The 19,251-nt window shown below is 42.6% G+C and overlaps 1 protein-coding gene across 1 annotated transcript in view; it reads right to left on the bottom strand.

The window, feature by feature from the left end:
• Positions 1–19,251, bottom strand: part of nup88 (nucleoporin 88) — a 34,766-nt gene that overhangs the window by 4,345 nt on the left and 11,170 nt on the right. Inside the window, exons 9-16 of the mRNA XM_060912477.1 lie at positions 13,589–13,679; positions 13,253–13,357; positions 12,986–13,144; positions 7,986–8,111; positions 7,839–7,904; positions 7,641–7,721; positions 7,394–7,520; positions 5,373–5,491 (exon numbers count right to left, since the gene is read on the bottom strand). Of these exons, the coding sequence (XP_060768460.1) occupies positions 5,373–5,491; positions 7,394–7,520; positions 7,641–7,721; positions 7,839–7,904; positions 7,986–8,111; positions 12,986–13,144; positions 13,253–13,357; positions 13,589–13,679 (874 nt within the window). The remainder of the gene's footprint in view (positions 1–5,372; positions 5,492–7,393; positions 7,521–7,640; positions 7,722–7,838; positions 7,905–7,985; positions 8,112–12,985; positions 13,145–13,252; positions 13,358–13,588; positions 13,680–19,251) is intronic.

The following is a 19,251-nucleotide window of genomic DNA, read 5'->3' as shown; positions in this document are numbered from 1 at the left end:
TCTTTGCTCTCTCCCTCCTTTTCTTTCCTCCACCATCACCGCAACAAACACACAACGTAATATATATATTAGGGTGCATCAGTTGCCCCCTAAAAATGAAAAGTTCCTCCGATCATGATGCATTTTTGTTTTTATGTTCCTTTTGGTAAGAAAACACACTGGGTGAAATATTTTGACAAAATTCAAAAAGTTTAATGGTGGCACCAGGAGCTCAAAGTTATGGAAAAAGCTGCTATTTTATGACTTTCATGACAAAATTTCGATCACTTTTCATGAAACATTACGGCACCTTATAGAGTATACCAAATATCTTAGATACACATTTTTAGTACATATTCTAAATATATTATCAAGCACAGTTTGAGTTTTAGCTGTTCATTGAATCATTGTTCAACTACTTTTAAACAAACAATACAAATGTATTATGAATCACATTAATGCTTCTCAATCCCTTGCAAAGGTTCTTAACATGATCTCTGGCTCACAGGAAATCAATAAATGGAGTCCAACATTGTGATTCAAACCTTACGCGAAAACATTAAGCGTTTTTTGGCAAAAAATTAACCTCATGGTGCCACCATTAGACTTTTGAATATGGTCAAAACATTTTACAGGATGTCTTTATTGGTGTAAAGCAGTGGTCACCAACCTTTTTATGCCCAAGATCCCTAACCTCTGCCTAGATGGCAAGCAAGATCTACCCCTTGAAGTGTTGACAGAAAAAGAAATCCAGACTAGACTGTTTCAAGTTGAGGCTTTTTATTTAGCCTAATTTTAACTGAATAAGATTTAAGATCCTGGTCCAACTTTTTAATTTCTTGTGAGAGCTGACGAAATGACTTAATTTCAGTACAACATACAATGGAAATTAACTATACACAAAAAATATATAGGCCTATATCTGTAGTGAGCAGAATGAATGAACCACCAATGACTCAGATTGTTAAGGCCAAAAAAAAAAAAAAGTAAAGTGTGTTTCCGGTTACCCGACTGACCCCAATCCGTACCGCCCGACCCTAAACTTTTTTTTTCATTTTTTTCCCCAGTCGCGACTTTTACATATAACCCAACTGCGTGAACCGGAAGTTTTTGTCACTCACTGGGAAAATCAGGGCTTTCCACAAGCGCCGGCTGCCGGCCATACAGCCGACTACACAATTAAGTCCAGCCGGCTACTTTAATGACTTATTTTTGTAGCCCACAGGCTCTAAATATTAATTTTTGATTTTAATAAAATTAAATGTTTATCTAACGGACTGACAATAATGTCAAACTGAACCGCATTCATTTAAGTTGTGATTCGCGCCGTTTGTACCGATAATAACCACAAATTCCCCGCCGACTTCGTTGATCAGGGGAGAGTAACTCATCCGCGGCCCCGACATGCGGTGTGCGCGCGCACTCGGCGGAGGCAGTAGTGTGTCGGGGCCGGCGGAGGGAACAGAAGCAGAGATAACGCTTATTTTGTCTTTCACCTAGAGACATGATTCAAACTTTAAAACGGAGACAAAATTCTCCTGTGTGGATCTGGCATTCAACTTTTTTGCTAGGTTCTATACTTTTTGATCAGTCACAGCTCAAACACCATGAGCAAATCTGGAGAAATTCAGACTTTATAATGGGTGTCTATTGCGTTACACACCAGTGGAGCTCAGGAGTTGAGTGTAGGCAGCCTGAAAAAAAAAAAGCTCTAACTTTCTCATTTAAACTGTTTTCTCAGCCACAATTTTCACTCTACACACACACTTTTCTCAAAAGTTGTAGTCACACATTGTGTGAATCAAGACAAGTGTCTACCTGAGCGATAGGATTTACAGTTTTTGAATGAGAAGCCTGAAAGTAAGGAGAGGACAGCCACGCTCTCTCATAGACTCACATAAACGTGGCAGCGCTTTTACTGCAAAATCAGAAAAGTCACTTGTTTTTAACTCGCTCTAGTGTCCACATTTTTTACACTAGGGACAAAAAAATTACATTAATGTGTTCATGGGAGCCTTGTAGTACTCAATGTGAAAGAATTGTGAATAGCTCTTTTCGTTTCCGTGTAAATCAGCGTTGTTCGAGGAGAGGGAACTCTGAGAAAAAGCGCTCTTTGCTTGTTATATTGTGTCTTTTCCCTGCACCGTTACCAAGGCGACGAGCTGCACTCAGGGAGCAGAGAGGGGCGGGGCTGCTCTCTCTCATGGTGTATTGAGCGGTTATATTTACAGAAAAATTCATGTTAAAAGGTGTCTCATGCTGCATCAGATTCATCAGAAGGTGGTAACTCAGGTGACCTGCAAAGAAATTCATTATATTTTGTGAAATTATTCCTGTCTAAATATAGGTTATGGCAGCCATCTTGAAAAAAAAAATTCAAAAAAAAAAAAAGCCTGCCTACCGACCCTAGTTTTGAAATCTACGTAACCGGAAACACACTTCTTTTTTTGGCCTAATATCAACTAATAATATTGTAATGAGAAAGCTGAACTGTTAACGTCAGTTGCACTGTCTTGTTTGTATTGTAACACTAAATTAATTAATTTCACAGCAACATAAAATGGAAATTGTCAACTGAAATTACAACACAACAGTGATGATACATCACAAATTGTAACTTAAGTGACAAAATGACAACTTCAATTCAACATGAACTGATTTTCTTTAACCATACATACACAATAAAGACAAATATGAACTTGCAGTGATGCTACTACCAATGACTGGGGTCATGCTACAGAGGTTACAGTTCATCACGCAACTCAAGTCAATGTGATGGCTGTGACTGAACACGGTCAGTGAGTGCCTTATAGTTAGGTTCATATCGCGTATCATATTACGGCAGGAACAAGCAGTAGGAACATCCATGACCTTACGCTTAAAGCTCGACAAAGGAAAAACTTGACAGCAAGCTAATTAGCATTTGTTAGCGGCTACAGTCGGTACTCGGCACGTTAAAAGTGGGTCAGCGTTGTAACGACATAACGTTACTGTACAAGCAATGCTTATTTAACGCTAACAAACTTAAGCCCTATATGTTGAAATTCCTCTCTTATTCGTTCGTTAATTTATCACACAGTCTTACCTCAGTCAACTTCTTCCCTCCTTCTGAGAAAATTCAACGTCTCAGACGCGGACACGAGTGGGCGGGGGATGCGTTTGATTAAGTCTCCTGATTGGCTGGTGATAGATTGGTGTCATTATAGCGCGTCGGAGCGGTTCATGCCAGGCTCGAGTCCGATCCACCACTCCGCGGAAACACTTCAAGAGCTACAGTAACACTGACAGCCAGGTTATATCCTCACGGTTTTATAGGCAATATCACGCTTCCTTTTGTAAAGGGGCGGCAGAAATTAAACGGGGGCGGGAATCACAGAAAGGGGGGCGGCCCGCACCTCTAAAACCCCTCGTGGAGAACCCTGAACTGTATTGCGAGGCTATCACCATGGTGACGACGCTCAGAGACGTAAGACGTAAGCAGCAGGAGTTAAAAAAAAAAATAATAAGAGCCCTGCGACACCGAGGGGGAAAGCTGTAGTGGGCCTATCGGAAGACATGTAATATGAACGCCAATCAGATATACTGCAGTGTATTTCTGTATAATCTTCCAATTTCTTTCCTCATCCCCCAAGATCGACTGGGAAAGCCTCCGAGATCGACCAGTCAATCGTGATCGACGGGTTGGTGACCTCTGGTGTAAAGGAACACCCAAACAAAAATGCATCAGATTTTATGAAAGTGAGGGCAACCAATGCACCCATATAGTGAAGAAAAACTCGAAGCTCTTAATTTATTGTAAAGTGTCTTGAGAGATGTATTTTATGATTTGGTGCTATACAAATAAAAATCACTGCATGTGTCTCTTACTTAGAGTATTTCTGAATCACTAGCTGGAACACCCTCGTCGGACGCGCACGGCTGGTGCTGCACAGCTGTGTTCAGACACCAGAGGGCCTCTGGCTGCAGCGTTGCGTTCGATCCAAATGATGCTCGAAGGTTGGCCGATTTTCCGACGGAAGCTGTGGTTGTGCTGGTTGTAGTAGTTGAAGACGTTACTTTTCCGTGACCGACAAAGTAACTAGACGCAATTTAACTGCTGTCTGCATGCGAGATTTAACGGCGTTGACGCCCATTGTAACCGCAAGTTGGCCTAGTGCCCGCCTCTCGATCAGGTCATACCAAAGACCATCATAAAAATAGTACCTACTGCCGTCTGGCAAGGCACGCTGCAACACAGATGCGAGTGGGGAGTCAAACTCTCGCGGTTACCAGAGGACCCGCCCCCCCACTGTAACCTTAGCTATGTAATAGGCGAGAGGCCGAGGGCTATAGAAACGGAGATCGGTGCTGCCCTGTGCGCCACATGGTATGGAAGGACTTTGATTTGACACACCGCAACATCCTTCTCCATCTTGACAATCAATCAACGGGCTGCAACTACATCCTCGTTTTCCAGTGACTTTTGAATTTCTTTTCTGCTTTAAGTTAAGTTTTCGTCCTTCCAGTCCAAAACAGCCGGTGTTACGGGAACTCTACACTGAATAGACCCTATATTATATATTTCAAAATAAATACTTTTCTTGAAAACTACCGAAAGAGTTTTAACGCTACTGGAAATCAAATTTAATGCCCCGTGGACTTCCGCGATATGACTGGTGGCGGCACGCTGAACCTTTGGCGATCACGAATTGCTTGTGTGTGACCAGGCTGCTCAGTCTCGGTCTTCACGTTTGGCTTGAACGCCATCTTATTGTTGGTTACAAGACTGACCACTCGCTCGCACTCTGCATTAGAGTGGAATATACACCGTACTGACAGCGTTCCCTTACGCGTCGCTCGCTGAAATCGCGCCTACACAGAGGTACGGTAGGCGTGGCGATTGTCCTGTTTCGACCGTACAATACACAGCAGCTAGAAATTGCTCCTCTTTAGGCGGAGACTCCATCATTCACGATCCACGGCCTGTCTTCACTTCATACCGGACACTAATTCGTGAGAGAAAACGAAAGCTGCAGTTCTCGAAGACGACTACGCATCACTGAGCGCTGTGATTGGCTACCTGATTCATGCTCTCGGCCAATCACAGCACGGCTAACATAAGGATACGGGCAAAACCGGCTGAAAAACGTATTATATTCAGGTTTACGCATAATTGTGCTATGCAAGTCAGGAAACGGACAGTGATGCTGCAGGCCCCTGGTTGGTTGCGGTGTTTTTGGTTTCTCTCCCCCACCCACTTCAGAAGCAGTGACGTGGTTTGAGTAACGGTGAAGATGTACAGTGCAGTTTTTTTAAAAACCCGACCTGAAATGTACCGATTTTAAAAGGACGGCCTCAACAGATAGTGAGTAAAAGCCGATGGCGTAAGTATTGGGTGCTGTGTGTTGACTCACTGTTCCTTTAAGACGCCCTGAACACACTTCCTCTGGTGGGCGTTGAGCGTTATGGTGGCTCGAGCTGAATACAAGCCTTTATCCATCTGCTTCTTCTGGTAATCCTTCTTCATGTTCACCTGAGAAATGTCACATCAGCAGACGAGGGTTATTAGATTATCTCTGGGTCTCGACGCAAACAAAACAGCTAAGCTTCGTTATCTAACGTGCACATGAATATTTTCTTAATATCGCTTGACCATTGGTCATGTGACCCCCACTGGACAAACACGTACACGGTAAACTCCCTGACCAGCATGACCACAAACTAGGCCTTGGTTTCTACTCTGTAAGAACGCTGGTGTTTGAGACGGCTGCGTAAGTATTCGCCCCCGTGAATGCTTCCGCATGTACAACCCCGATTCCAAAAAAGTTGGGACAAAGTACAAATTGTAAATAAAAACGGAATGCAATAATTTACAGATCTCAAAAACTGATATTATATTCACAATAGAACATAGACAACATATCAAATGTCGAAAGTGAGACATTTTGAAATTTCATGCCAAATATTGGCTCATTTGAAATTTCATGACAGCAACACATCTCAAAAAAGTTGGGACAGGGGCAATAAGAGGCTGGAAAAGTTAAAGGTACAAAAAAGGAACAGCTGGAGGACCAAATTGCAACTCATTAGGTCAATTGGCAATAGGTCATTAACATGACTGGGTATAAAAAGAGCATCTTGGAGTGGCAGGTGCTCTCAGAAGTAAAGATGGGAAGAGGATCACCAATCCCCCTAATTCTGCGCCGACAAATAGTGGAGCAATATCAGAAAGGAGTTCGACAGTGTAAAATTGCAAAGAGTTTGAACATATCATCATCTACAGTGCATAATATCATCAAAAGATTCAGAGAATCTGGAAGAATCTCTGTGCGTAAGGGTCAAGGCCGGAAAACCATACTGGGTGCCCGTGATCTTCGGGCCCTTAGACGGCACTGCATCACATACAGGCATGCTTCTGTATTGGAAATCACAAAATGGGCTCAGGAATATTTCCAGAGAACATTATCTGTGAGCACAATTCACCGTGCCATCCGCCGTTGCCAGCTAAAACTCTATAGTTCAAAGAAGAAGCCATATCTAAACATGATCCAGAAGCGCAGACGTCTTCTCTGGGCCAAGGCTCATTTAAAATGGACTGTGGCAAAGTGGAAAACTGTTCTGTGGTCAGACGAATCAAAATTTGAAGTTCTTTATGGAAATCAGGGACGCCGTGTCATTCGGACTAAAGAGGAGAAGGACGACCCAAGTTGTTATCAGCGCTCAGTTCAGAAGCCTGCATCTCTGATGGTATGGGGTTGCATTAGTGCGTGTGGCATGGGCAGCTTACACATCTGGAAAGACACCATCAATGCTGAAAGGTATATCCAGGTTCTAGAGCAACATATGCTCCCATCCAGACGACGTCACTTTCAGGGAAGACCTTGCATTTTCCAACATGACAATGCCAAACCACATACTGCATCAATTACAGCATCATGGCTGCGTAGAAGAAGGGTCCGGGTACTGAACTGGCCAGCCTGCAGTCCAGATCTTTCACCCATAGAAAACATTTGGCGCATCATAAAACGGAAGATACGACAAAAAAGACCTAAGACAGTTGAGCAACTAGAATCCTACATTAGACAAGAATGGGTTAACATTCCTATCCCTAAACTTGAGCAACTTGTCTCCTCAGTCCCCAGACGTTTACAGACTGTTGTAAAGAGAAAAGGGGATGTCTCACAGTGGTAAACATGGCCTTGTCCCAGCTCTTTTGAGATGTGTTGTTGTCGTCATGAAATTTAAAATCACCTCATTTTTCTCTTTAAATGATACATTTTCTCACTTTAAACATTTGATATGTCGTCTCTGTTCTATTCTGAATAAAATATGGAATTTTGAAACTTCCACATCATTGCATTCCATTTTTATTTACAATTTGTACTTTGTCCCAACTTTTTTGGAGTCGGGGTTGTATTAAATAGAACCTTGGGACCTGTGTGATGCTGTTGCCAAGGTGACGCAGCTGGTCGTTGATGGCCTGCAGCTCTTTCTTCATGTCTTTCTCGCTGTCGGACAGCACGGGAAGCTGACTGCGCAGGCTGCCCAGCACATGCTTCATCCTACACGCCCAAACAAACAAGAAGCACTTTGTACGTTTGTTGAATTGATGTGAAAATCCTGTTTACAACAAGCAAAGCAATTGCGATGAACGTTTCACCCAGCATTGTCTCAGAAGGCACCTGTTCATAATGGCTTCCTGTCGATATTTAGCGTCCTCATACTTGTCGGCCAGGCGCTCTGCTGCCTCCCTCAGGCTCTTTCTGTTCAACACACACACACACAGCAAAACTAATGACCGAGGACGAGCAGTGGGTTATTTATTCAATGCATTAGATATCCAAAAAAAAACAGCTTCAAAGATGCAGTGTGATAGCGACCTCTCCTCCCGGCACATGGTCAGGTCCTCCAGCTGCTTGTTCTTCTGGCTGGTCAGCAGTTTGACTCTGTGGACAAAAGCAGCCACGATAAATTGCACCATAATTAGGAGGAGTTTCTGTTCAGACGAAATCGATTTAAACGCGTACCTTTTCTGCATTTCCTCACGGGCCAGGTCCAGCTTGAGAATGTACTCCTCCCGAAAGACCTGCGTGGCTCTGCTCAGTAGCTGGAGACACTCTGGAGTGGGAGTAGAGGTGTCCTTATCCCCTGACCTGAAACGCATGCCACGTACAATCGCGTTTATAATCCCACTCATCAAAACAAATTCCTGGGCAGCGATTGGCCAAGCATGGCATTCAAAAGAAAAAAAAATATGGATAAAGCTATACGGCAAGTATTTGTGCGCGCGTGTGTGTAGATCTATGCATCATGATCATGCCTAGCGAGGCAGGTGATAGCATGGTATATTCGACATGCGTAAGGTCGCCCCGACGTAAACAACAAACACTACTGCCTCCGGTGAGGTTAGGCTGAGATTCAATCTTAACACATGGATTAAAGCAAAAAAAAATTATTTGACTGAAAATTTACGTGTGTGTGTGTGTGTGTGTGTGTGTGTGTGTGTTATGGGTGGATTTCGATGAAATTCTGAGAATGGTTAACTTAGAACTGATAACTTTATCAATTAATTAATGGATTAATATATTCAATTTATTGCACTCTCTTTCCATTGCTTCCGTATATTATTTCTTTGTGGCAAACCACACAAATGCAAGCGCCTGGAATGTTTAGTTTTTTGCACCATGAACTAAACGGCTTTCCGTTTTCACCTATTTCGTACAGCCAAGCCCACCTCCACTTGTTTTTTACACCTTTATCGATGGCAGACACATCAGTGCCTTCTTTCATGTAAAGCACATCCATGCTGCCGAAACCAAAAGCAGAACGACATGCTCCTCTGTGCTCGACGCCAATATAGATCTTCGCTTAAAGGTCCCATGGCATGAAATTTTCACTTTCTGAGGTTTAACAACGTTAAAATGAGTTCCTCTGACCTTCTTAAGTCACCCCAGTGGCTAGAAATTTCATAATGTGTAAACCAAACTATGCTCAACATTTGAGAATGGCGCGTCAAAACGGCGCGTTGATAAACTCTTCCCTTTACTACGTCAGCAAGGGAGATGATCCCCACGCCCCCCCTCTGGATTCCCACCCACTGTATGGATTGCCCGCCCAGTTGTAGTGAGGAGACCATAGAGGAAACAACAACATGGCATCGCCTAAGCGAGCGAAACATGGAAATTGCGCTGTACATGGATGTGACAACACAGAAAAGAGTCTGTTTTTACTGCCGACGGGAGAGCCCCTGAAGACGCAGTGGCTTAATTTTATTTACTCCAATAATACGCCGTCGAGTCTACCTAAGACGGTGTATGTTTGTCGGAAGCATTTTCCTGAGGAATGTTTCCACAACTTGGGACAGTACAGGGCAGGTTTTGCACATCAACTGTCACTGAAGCCTGGGTCCGTACCAAGCATCCCTGCCGCATCAGCCACAAACACCGAACAAGTAAGTGTAGAACTGTTAAGTCGTTTTGCCGTGTTTTAAAATCGGTGCCACGTTAGCCTTGCAATGGCTACATTAGCTGTGCAGCTAACCGCTTCCTGCAGTTAGCCAGGTACTCTGCGCTACAAAACCAAAAAGCATGCAGCATGCTCTGTTATAATAGCCAATCAAAAGAGTTTTTACAAAGACACCCACATTCTTTTTTTAAGTCACTCATTCATTTTATTTGTTTGTTTAGTAAAAACCCAAACATTTGTTGAATTTATTTTATTTCCTCGCGTCGCACCTTAATGACGTCAGCGCGCGGTATTTTTCCCTTCGCGGTTTGTTCCTTCTCTCTCGCCATAGTAAGACACCCACATCCACTTGTTCTGACCCACTGGAGGTAGCGTCACAGTGCTGTTAGCCAATCAGAGGTAACACGTTTACATGTCATGAATATTAATGATAAGACCCGCCCCCACCCTCTACCCTTCCCCGCCTCCTGCTTCTCATTAGCAAAACGACGCACTGGGAAAAGCGCTGAAATGGGGCTTTCTCCCAGGAGGCTATATCTACGTGCCGAGGGTTCATTTCGAGAAAGGCTGCGGATATAACATCCGGAAGCCTCCACAAGCCCGTTTAAAGCATCAACAAACCACCATGCCATGGGTCCTTTAAATTAAAATTGGGGTTTGACCTTACTTTGTGTTGAATACGACTTCAAAAACAATTCAAGATTTTATTAAGAGAAATATTGTGGCCGACACGAGTGTTAAGTTCCCTAAAAGATCGCGTGAAGTTGGCTGCTATCTGCTTTGCGTTCGTTCTCATTTTCCTCCATCATTTCATAGGCCAGAAACAGATGTTTTGACGTAATTTAACTTAGTAGGCTATGATTATTATTTAACCGTAGTCTTCTAGACATTTTGGCTGTTTGGGGCATTGAACGCTGGTGTATGATTTTCAGGGAATAAAGTTTAGCGCATGTCGGAGCATCATTGCGCTCGCAGCCTCCAACTCCTCAAACGTCCTTTAAATTGTGATATAACGTAGGCTATAAGGCACGGTTCTAACATACCTTACACACTGGCCTAACGAAAATAATTGTTGGGGCGTCTGCTGATTCGTTAGCTATAAATTTAGGTCTAATTACTTCTGACAGTCTGCAAGCATTGCACCGTCGGGTCTTCAAGTCTGGCTGAAGCAGAGGAGCGGGCTTTCCGGGGTTTATTTTTTAACAGCTCTATTTCTATATGTCCAGGTTTGAACTGAGTCATTTTGGCAAGATTTAATTTAATACAAAACAGAAATGGTCAGACACAAGCACGCCAAGCACATGGGAATGTATTTTGCCAATTTTGACAGCGCATGTTTTTTTAATGCCGCACCGTAGACGGCGAACGTTTAAACATGATCAAACATAGGAAATGAACGACACAAAGCATGGCTCAAAAACAAAAAAGTTAAATAAACCCTGCTGATAGTTGATGGTGTTGCAACACATCAGTGTTATAACCCAATCTCTACCCAACCACCCGTCATTTTAATTCTCCTCGGATCAGCACCGACCTCACGTTTGGCCTTGGGAGAGTTCAGTTGACGGAAATCCGTCACACGACGGAAAACTTTAATCCATGCTAACACTTGCAGTTTGGAATTTTTTGATGAGGGATGTAAAATCAAAACACACCATGCACTATGAGGCAGCGGCTGGAGTAGTACACTTTTCTGAGGGTCACCTCAGAGAATCTGTAATTTCAGCCACAGCCTCTCTGTGCACAGCAGATTTGATGATTCTTATACAGACCAATGGAGCCATTTGGAACTTTGAAGCCGTCTGCAGTTAAGATGAAAACTGACAAAACGTCCATCAGGTTGAGTCGGACCCGAGGCGGCGACAAGCTAAAAGCCCAGGACGTGGAGTGTGTTTAAAGTGCGTATCACGGGTAAATTCAGGAGCAAGATAAATGTAACTCTTCTATTTTATATTAAACTTTGGTCAAATATCTGTGTCACATTTTGCATTTTATGCAATTTTTTTTTTTTTACCTTGCACAATACCAGAAAAGCTCAGTTGAAATCAAGCCATTTGGATTTCTCGGCAAACATTGATTTTTGTGACGTCGCGTGCGGGACGCCTCCTTCTGAATCCTACGTCAGCGCTGGTTTGTTTGAGAAAACGACCTGGTGGTTTTCTGCACATTTCTTCAACGTTCTCACGTAATTATTAAAATGATTAACAGATGTATCGTACCGGTAGGAGGGTGTAGCAACACCAATCTTGATGGGATTAGTACTCATCGTTTCCCAAAAGACCGGACAATGAGAGAGAAATGGGAGCGCTTGGTCTACACAGGCTGTGCACTGAAACCGTGCAAAGCTCGCGCAGCCTGCTGGCGCTTCCACAGGTAACGTCACGAATCTGGCTCCAGACTCCCTTGGGATTTTTCCAGACGTGTTTTATTTTTTTCTGCTGTAGACAGATGGCCTTGTGCAAAATTATCCTTCTGGATGAGTGTGTAAAGGGACATACTTTAATTAAAAAAAAAAAAAAAACACTAAATTGGTCCAGAATATGCACTTTAATGTTTTTCTATGGGTGTGGTTTAGGGGTTTTTGGATTAGGTTTCAGAGGAGTTGGATCAGATCCAGCCCCGCCTCCTGGACTTTTGGTTCCGGAGCAAAAATTATTTCCAAACCGTCCCGCAACGCACTGCACCAGTCTGTTGGAACGACAGATGTGTCGTGAGTTCAATCAAAGCTTAGCCACTGATTCAGCTGGGGGCCAGAGTTCATTTCCAGGATGGAGAAACTGAAACAGAAGCCTGAGATAAAGATTCAGTTCATTCATTTAAAGCTAGACTGCCTTTCAGATTTTAAGTGTGGGTCATAAAAAGAATTTTCCCTAACACCTAATTATTTTTGTTTAGTGGACCAAAAGCTACTGAATTCGAATCACAAACTTTTTTTTGTTTAAATAGAACAATTAATGAAGTTAAGGCCACACGGCCCTAAATTCTCTGTTATTTTTTTCTTCACCATGACACTACGTCATGCATCACGTGGTGGGCTTTCCTCGTTCGCGCAAGGCATTGTGGGATACAAATTTGAAACAAAAAAACGGAGGCCGTGAATGAAACGTGAAAGATCGACTACAGTAACAAAGCGAAAAGAATGTCGCGAAGGAAAGGAAACGCAGGACGCAGCGAGCACCTCGGTGTGATCAGCTGTTCGTTTAGCGACAGGATGATGGAACTGTCAGTGCACGCTCAAAGGGAAACCTGTGGACGCGCACACGGACTTCCTCTACCTGCTTGACTGCACAAAGCGAGCTTTTTTTTTTTTAAATGCACATTTGCTTTAATCCCCTCAAATTAAATAACTTCCCAGCCACAGAATGGCCTTTGAGATATTACAGAAATAAACCTAGATCACAACGACCACATTTCAGAGGTCAATTTCACTGATTTACTGAAATCGAAAGGTTTTAATAGCCTGAATTTTTTTTTTTTTTTTAACAAAGGCGGGATTATTCTCGAAACCATGTGCAAACTCCGACTTTAAAGGTGATATTTATGGTGAACTCGTTCAACTTACCTGAGCATGATCGGATTGGTGGAGCTGCGTGCCAGTATGTTCCGGATGTGCTGCTCAAACGAGTCGTGAGCCAGTCCACGCAGCGGGGAGCTCACAGACCCCTCCTCCGCTCCCACCCGTGAACACAACAGAGGAGGAGACGGAGGACGTATAGAACTACTGCAGGATTGAACAGGGATTAAAAGCAACATTAATGCCTGTTGCGGATTTCTCTCATTATATATAACGCCAGGACGCTTAGCGAGAATAGAGGGACGTGTCTCTTACAGCAGAGGAAGCAGGAGACACTCGTAAGTGCTGGTGATGCAGATCATTGTGGCGCCCAGAGACAGATCAGATACGATCCAGAAACCACGAACTGGAGCTGGTAAACTACACACACAAACAAGATGGTGATCAAAAAGCAACCTTTTTTTTTTAAAAATCTGGCTGAGGATTTATATGCAGGTTTTTAAATCAAATCAGGACACATTAACGACCTGCAGGGAATACTTTTAATCTCCTGCATGATATCTCCAGGGTCATTTAGCCCCTCCAAAAATCTTAAAAAACACTCATGTATGAATTTTTTCCTTTCATGACTATGTTGGATTTTCAATCTACCTGCTTGCGAGAGGTTTGGTGCAGAGGATGTGTTCAACTATGCAGCGCTGCTCAGCTGCCAACTCTTGCAGGCTGTCCTTATCCTCCTCATCTGCAAACACACACACACACTTGCTTGGACTAGCACTAGATCCAAAAGACTTTCCCTGTGTCCGAAATCACTCACTCGTTCACTACTCCCTACATGGGGGAATTACCATATAGAGGACTATACAGTGAGCTCATTGATAAAATGAAAAAACGCTTTTGGACACTACTCCGTCACGCTGTTATTTACGTCATTACTGTCGCACAATTAAAACGTGCCGGATCAGTCGGCTGGTGGGGTTTCATCAAAAATAATAAATGCGTTTATTTTTTTCGCGGTCCAAATCCTGCGCTCTGATTGGCTGGCGAGCGGGTCTGTATCCTACGGTACGGACCTCTGGCAACTCGCTTGTTCAGAACAACAAACATTAGCATTTTTTGTCAACATTTTTTTTTTAAATAAGATTTTATTTATAAGATTATCAAAAATCTTATAAATTTTTGCCAGCATTTCTCAGGAGAATAGCATTAGTTTTACAGCATGGATAGCGATAACGACAGTGTTCACAGCGAAAGCAAGTTTTACTACCCTGAGGAAGAAGAAATAAAAGAAAACATTTCAGGAGAAAGCTAAAAACCTGTAACTGTTGCTAACGCCGAGCAAAAACATGGCTGAATCCTGAATGACTCAAGTTTGTATAAATAGGGGACTACATAGGCGGCAAAATGTAGTTTTTTTCCTGCCATGGAAGTGCACTTGTATACCGAGGAGGAAGCAATTTGCATTACAGCCGTGAATGAGGATTCAAAATAGCATTAATTTTACAGCATGGACAGTGATGATGACTGTTCACAGCAAAAGTGAGTTTTACTACCCTGAGGAAGAAGAAATAAAAGAAAACAATTCAGGAGAAAGCTAAAACGTGTAACTTGCTAACAGTTTGATCTCATTAGTTAATGAGGCCCATTTTGGACCACATATATAATATTACATTTGGTAAAAAACTTTAAACCAGTACAATCTATTCTTCAAAGTTTCACCAAATAGCTTTATGCAATATAAAGGTCATAATACTGTATAACTTTGGTCGAGCAAAAACACGGCTGAATGACTCAATTTTGTATAAATAGGGGACTATATAGGCGGCAAAATGTAGTTTTTTCCTGCCATGGAAGTGCACTTGTATACCGAGGAGGAAGCCATTTGCATTACAGCCATGAATGAGGATTCAAAATGGCGGCTCGGCTCGGTTTTCCCTTTCGGGCGCTCTCGCTTTCTGTTTAGAAGTTGGTAAAGAAAAATATATTTACCAGCTTAAGGTCGGTCCGTATGGTGAAATACCGTGACCTCGGCCTTGGTCAGTACTTTCAAGACCTTGGTCACGGTATTTCATGATACGGACCTCCCAGCTGGTAAATAACATATGTATTTTTGTGATCAATACATATTATACTGAGCGTATTTCCCACATTAATAAATGGGGCAGTCCATATGAAATCACTTGAGGCCTCCTGACGGACCATCTCCGATTTGCTTCATACTTCCACAAACAAATTATTATTCCCAGTAAACACCATACAAAATTTCAGCCTTGTATCTTTATTAGTTTTTGAGATATTGGGGCGTGACAAGGATCGTACTGTAAAAACCAGCAGTACAGAAAAAGACTCCTTCAAGAAGTCATTAGTTTTGAACCAATCGTGCTAGACGCATGAAGTTTTCAGGAGTTGTTCTTAGCTATTACACGTCTTTAACTAGTATAAAAGATGATCCACAGTTGCATATTTGTCAGTTTATAGCTTGCTGAAAACTGTTAAATGATTTTTTTTTTTTTGTGCTTTTGGAGCAGGTTTGGCCCTCTGTATTTCCACGCTGAAGCACATCAGATCTTTCAAATTTTGGTATTATTTCTCATGTTGTAGTACTAATTTTTTTTTTCCTAAAAGAAAGAAAAATCTGACTTATGAGACATTAAAAAAAAAATAATTTCACGCCTATATTTCAAGTGCACATTGCTCATGTATGACAAGGTCTACTATTAAAAGAATAACAATATATTCACAAAAAATACGAAGTTGGCATCTTGAACCAAACTATATTTATTAAAAGGTCTCACTGCATCGTTTTTTTTTTTTTTCCTTAAGGGTGTATTCAGACCAGGATAGTTCGATAGTTCACTTGCTTTGGTCCGAACCAAATGTTTTTTTTATTTTTTCATTTTGGTGCGGTTCGCTTTCACACTGTACATTTTAGTAAGCGGACCAAAATCTGTCAGCAAAGCCACGCGCCCTGAGGTCGTTCAGCTATTGGTCAGAGACGACACGCGCACAAAGCGTTAAGTTCAAAAGTAGTCATGGAGGCTTTCCGTGCTGTTCTCATCTCATCTCATCTCATTATCTGTAGCCGCTTTATCCTGTTCTACAGGGTCGCAGGCAAGCTGGAGCCTATCCCAGCTGACTACGGGCGAAAGGCGGGGTACACCCTGGACAAGTCGCCAGGTCATCACAGGGCTGACACATAGACACAGACAACCATTCACACTCACATTCACACCTACGCTCAATTTAGAGTCACCAGTTAACCTAACCTGCATGTCTTTGGACTGTGGGGGAAACCGGAGCACCCGGAGGAAACCCACGCGGACACGGGGAGAACATGCAAACTCCGCACAGAAAGGCCCTCGCAGGCCCCGGGGCTCGAACCCAGGACCTTCTTGCTGTGAGGCGACAGCGCTAACCACTACACCACCGTGCCGCACCTTCCGTGCTGTTATTCTTTTTAATGTCAAAGCTATATGTTTTTTCCAGTTTTTACTGTTTGCACAATTGTGCGATTACTATGCTGTTGTACAAGTAATTTATCAACGACGACGACAAAGGGCAAGGCGGCTACGGAGGATAGCGCTGATGAGCGCACATCATGTTGTGACAGTTCTGGCTCTTCACGCAATAGATGAATTTCTTTTTTGCGTCGCTAATACCGCCACTTTTTGAAAGAATGTCCCTGATTTTAATGTAGGTCTGACGGAGTTTCTTCACTTTTAGCCGACATTGTTCTGGGGAGCGCGTGAACCCCTTCTCCTTCATTTTCTCACTGAATACAGCAAACACGTCGGCATTTTTGTGTGTTCTCTCCAAAAGCTCAGATATGTGGACATCTGCCCATATATCCACAAGGGTACGCGTTTCTTCCTCGGCCCACGTTTGCCCCCTACTCATTTTTTGTACTCTGTAGTCGAGCCTACCACTGGTCTGAATGACTGAACGACTGTTGTAAGGTTCCCTTGACAACCGAAACAGTGTTTGCACTTTGCGGTGGAGTGTCAAGACTCTGTTTCCCATAATGCTCGACAAACGACGGAAGCTCCCGAGGCACAAAAAAGCAAAACTGTCGGATTAGGTCCGGTCTGCTTTCACACCTCCAAAAGATCCGCACCAGGGTTCCTTTGGTCCGGACCGAGTCCGACCTTGCAGCTCGGTCTCGGTCCGCTTGTTTGGTCTGGACCAGAGTTCGGTGGTTTGTATTCAGACCAACCAAAAAGGTCCGGACCAAGGGAAATTTGGTTTGTTTGGTCCGGACCAAACAACGTAGGTGTGAATACGCCATAATTGTGCGGTGGTCTCTAGTATGAATGAATGCCTTGTGAGCGGTTTTGGTGAAAAAAAAAAAAAAATGCTGTGGTTCTCCTGTTTCAGGCTGTTCTAGTTTGATGGAGGAGTGGGTGGGGAGAGAACGACAGGATTTCAGCTCTTACTCATGACATGTAAACATATCGCTTCTGATTGGCTAACAGCACTGTGACGCTCCCTCCAGTGGGTTATGGGCGAGGCCATGACTACTAATTTTCGAAGTGATGCAAGTTCATAGGCTAATACAGGGAATGGGGGTAGAAGAACATTTTCACGTGCAGCATGCATATGCAACTCGGAGTGACCTATGGCATTTCAAAAAGAGCAAGTACTAAACGGTTTGTCGTGGAATGACACCTTTAAAGGTATTGAATACGCCACGTTTTGCTACAGACGGACATGCCGTTTCAAGGCGTATGATACAGTAACTTATATACTCCAACTGATGCGTAAAACCTGGAAACTGACATTCATATAGATTTTTAATATTAGGCTATTATTAGCATCCTTCAGAAGCACATAGCTGTGTGCTTCTACTTGCTACCTAGATACAGTGGCTGATGTTTGAAGTTTTGCTTCTACGGACACCATAGTCTGTTTAAATTGTAGAACTGGGTATGGTAAAACTCGCAGAATCAAGATGAGCTGATTTTTTTTCCCCGTTTTATCTTTTGCAATTACGACCACCTGATATGTGCAATAAGTGTGTTTCATCTACTTTATAATTTCTCCAATTTAGCATTTCTTATGTATAAACTTATACCTGTAGTTTTTTTTTAAACTTGTGTGGCTTAATATGTCCTCTTCTGCTGCAAACAGGAAATTTCCCCATGGTGGGATAATAAAGGTCTTCCCTCATTTCGACATAAAATACACTACCGTTCAAAAGTTTGGGGTCACTTTGAAATGTCGTTATTTTTGAAAGAAAAGCACTGTTCTTTTCAGTGAAGATCACTTTAAACTAATCAGAAATCCACTCTATACATTGCTAATGTGGTAAATGACTATTCTAGCTGCAAATGTCTGGTTTTTGGTGCAATATCTCCATAGGTGTATAGAGGCCCATTTCCAGCAACTCTCACTCCAGTGTTCTAATGGTACAATGTGTTTGCTCATTGCCTCAGAAGGCTAATGGATGATTAGAAAACCCTTGTACAATCATGTTAGCACAGCTGAAAACAGTTGAGCTCTTTAGAGAAGCTATAAAACTGACCTTCCTTTGAGCAGATTGAGTTTCTGGAGCATCACATTAATTTGTGGGGTCGATTAAATGCTCAAAATGGCCAGAAAAATGTCTTGACTATATTTTCTATTCAGTTTACAACTTATGGTGGGAAATAAAAGTGTGACTTTTCATGGAAAACAAAATTGTCTGGGTGACCCCAAACTTTTGAACGGTAGTGTACAAAGAGTTCAATTTTCTGATTGTATTTTACATTTCGGTTTGTGGCGAAACATGGTGTATTTGATACCTTAAATATAGTTCAGTTCAAGATTCTTTTATAGTAGATAAAGACGTCTCATACCTAAGCACAACTCCAGAAAACCTCATGCAACTAGCACGAATAATTCAAAAGTAATGACTTACTGAACTACACACAGCTATGTGCTTCTGAAAGATGCTAATAATAGCCATCTAATATTAAAAATCTATATGAATGTCAACTTCCAGGTTTTATGTATTAGCTGGAGCATCTACTGCATCAAATGCCTCGAAACGGCATTTCTGTCTGTAGCAAAACATGGCGTATTCAATACCTTAAAGAGCATATCCTGGACCAATTTCGTTTTTTTTTTTTAATAAAAAAGTATGTCCCTTTACACACTCATCCAGAAGGGTAATTTTGCACAAGGCCATCTGTCTACAGCAAAAAAAAAATAAAACAACAAAACGCGTCTGGAAAAATCCCAAGGGAGTCTGGAGCCAGATTCGTGACGTTACCTGCGGAAGCGCCAGCAGGCTACGAGAGCTTTGCACGGTTTCAGTGCACAGCCTGTGTAGACCA

The sequence above is a fragment of the Neoarius graeffei genome, chromosome 28 (assembly GCF_027579695.1).
Source record: "Neoarius graeffei isolate fNeoGra1 chromosome 28, fNeoGra1.pri, whole genome shotgun sequence".
NCBI lineage: Eukaryota > Metazoa > Chordata > Actinopteri > Siluriformes > Ariidae > Neoarius > Neoarius graeffei.
The sequence above is the reverse complement of the archived record's forward strand: the minus strand, read 5'-3'. Positions and strand labels throughout refer to the sequence as shown.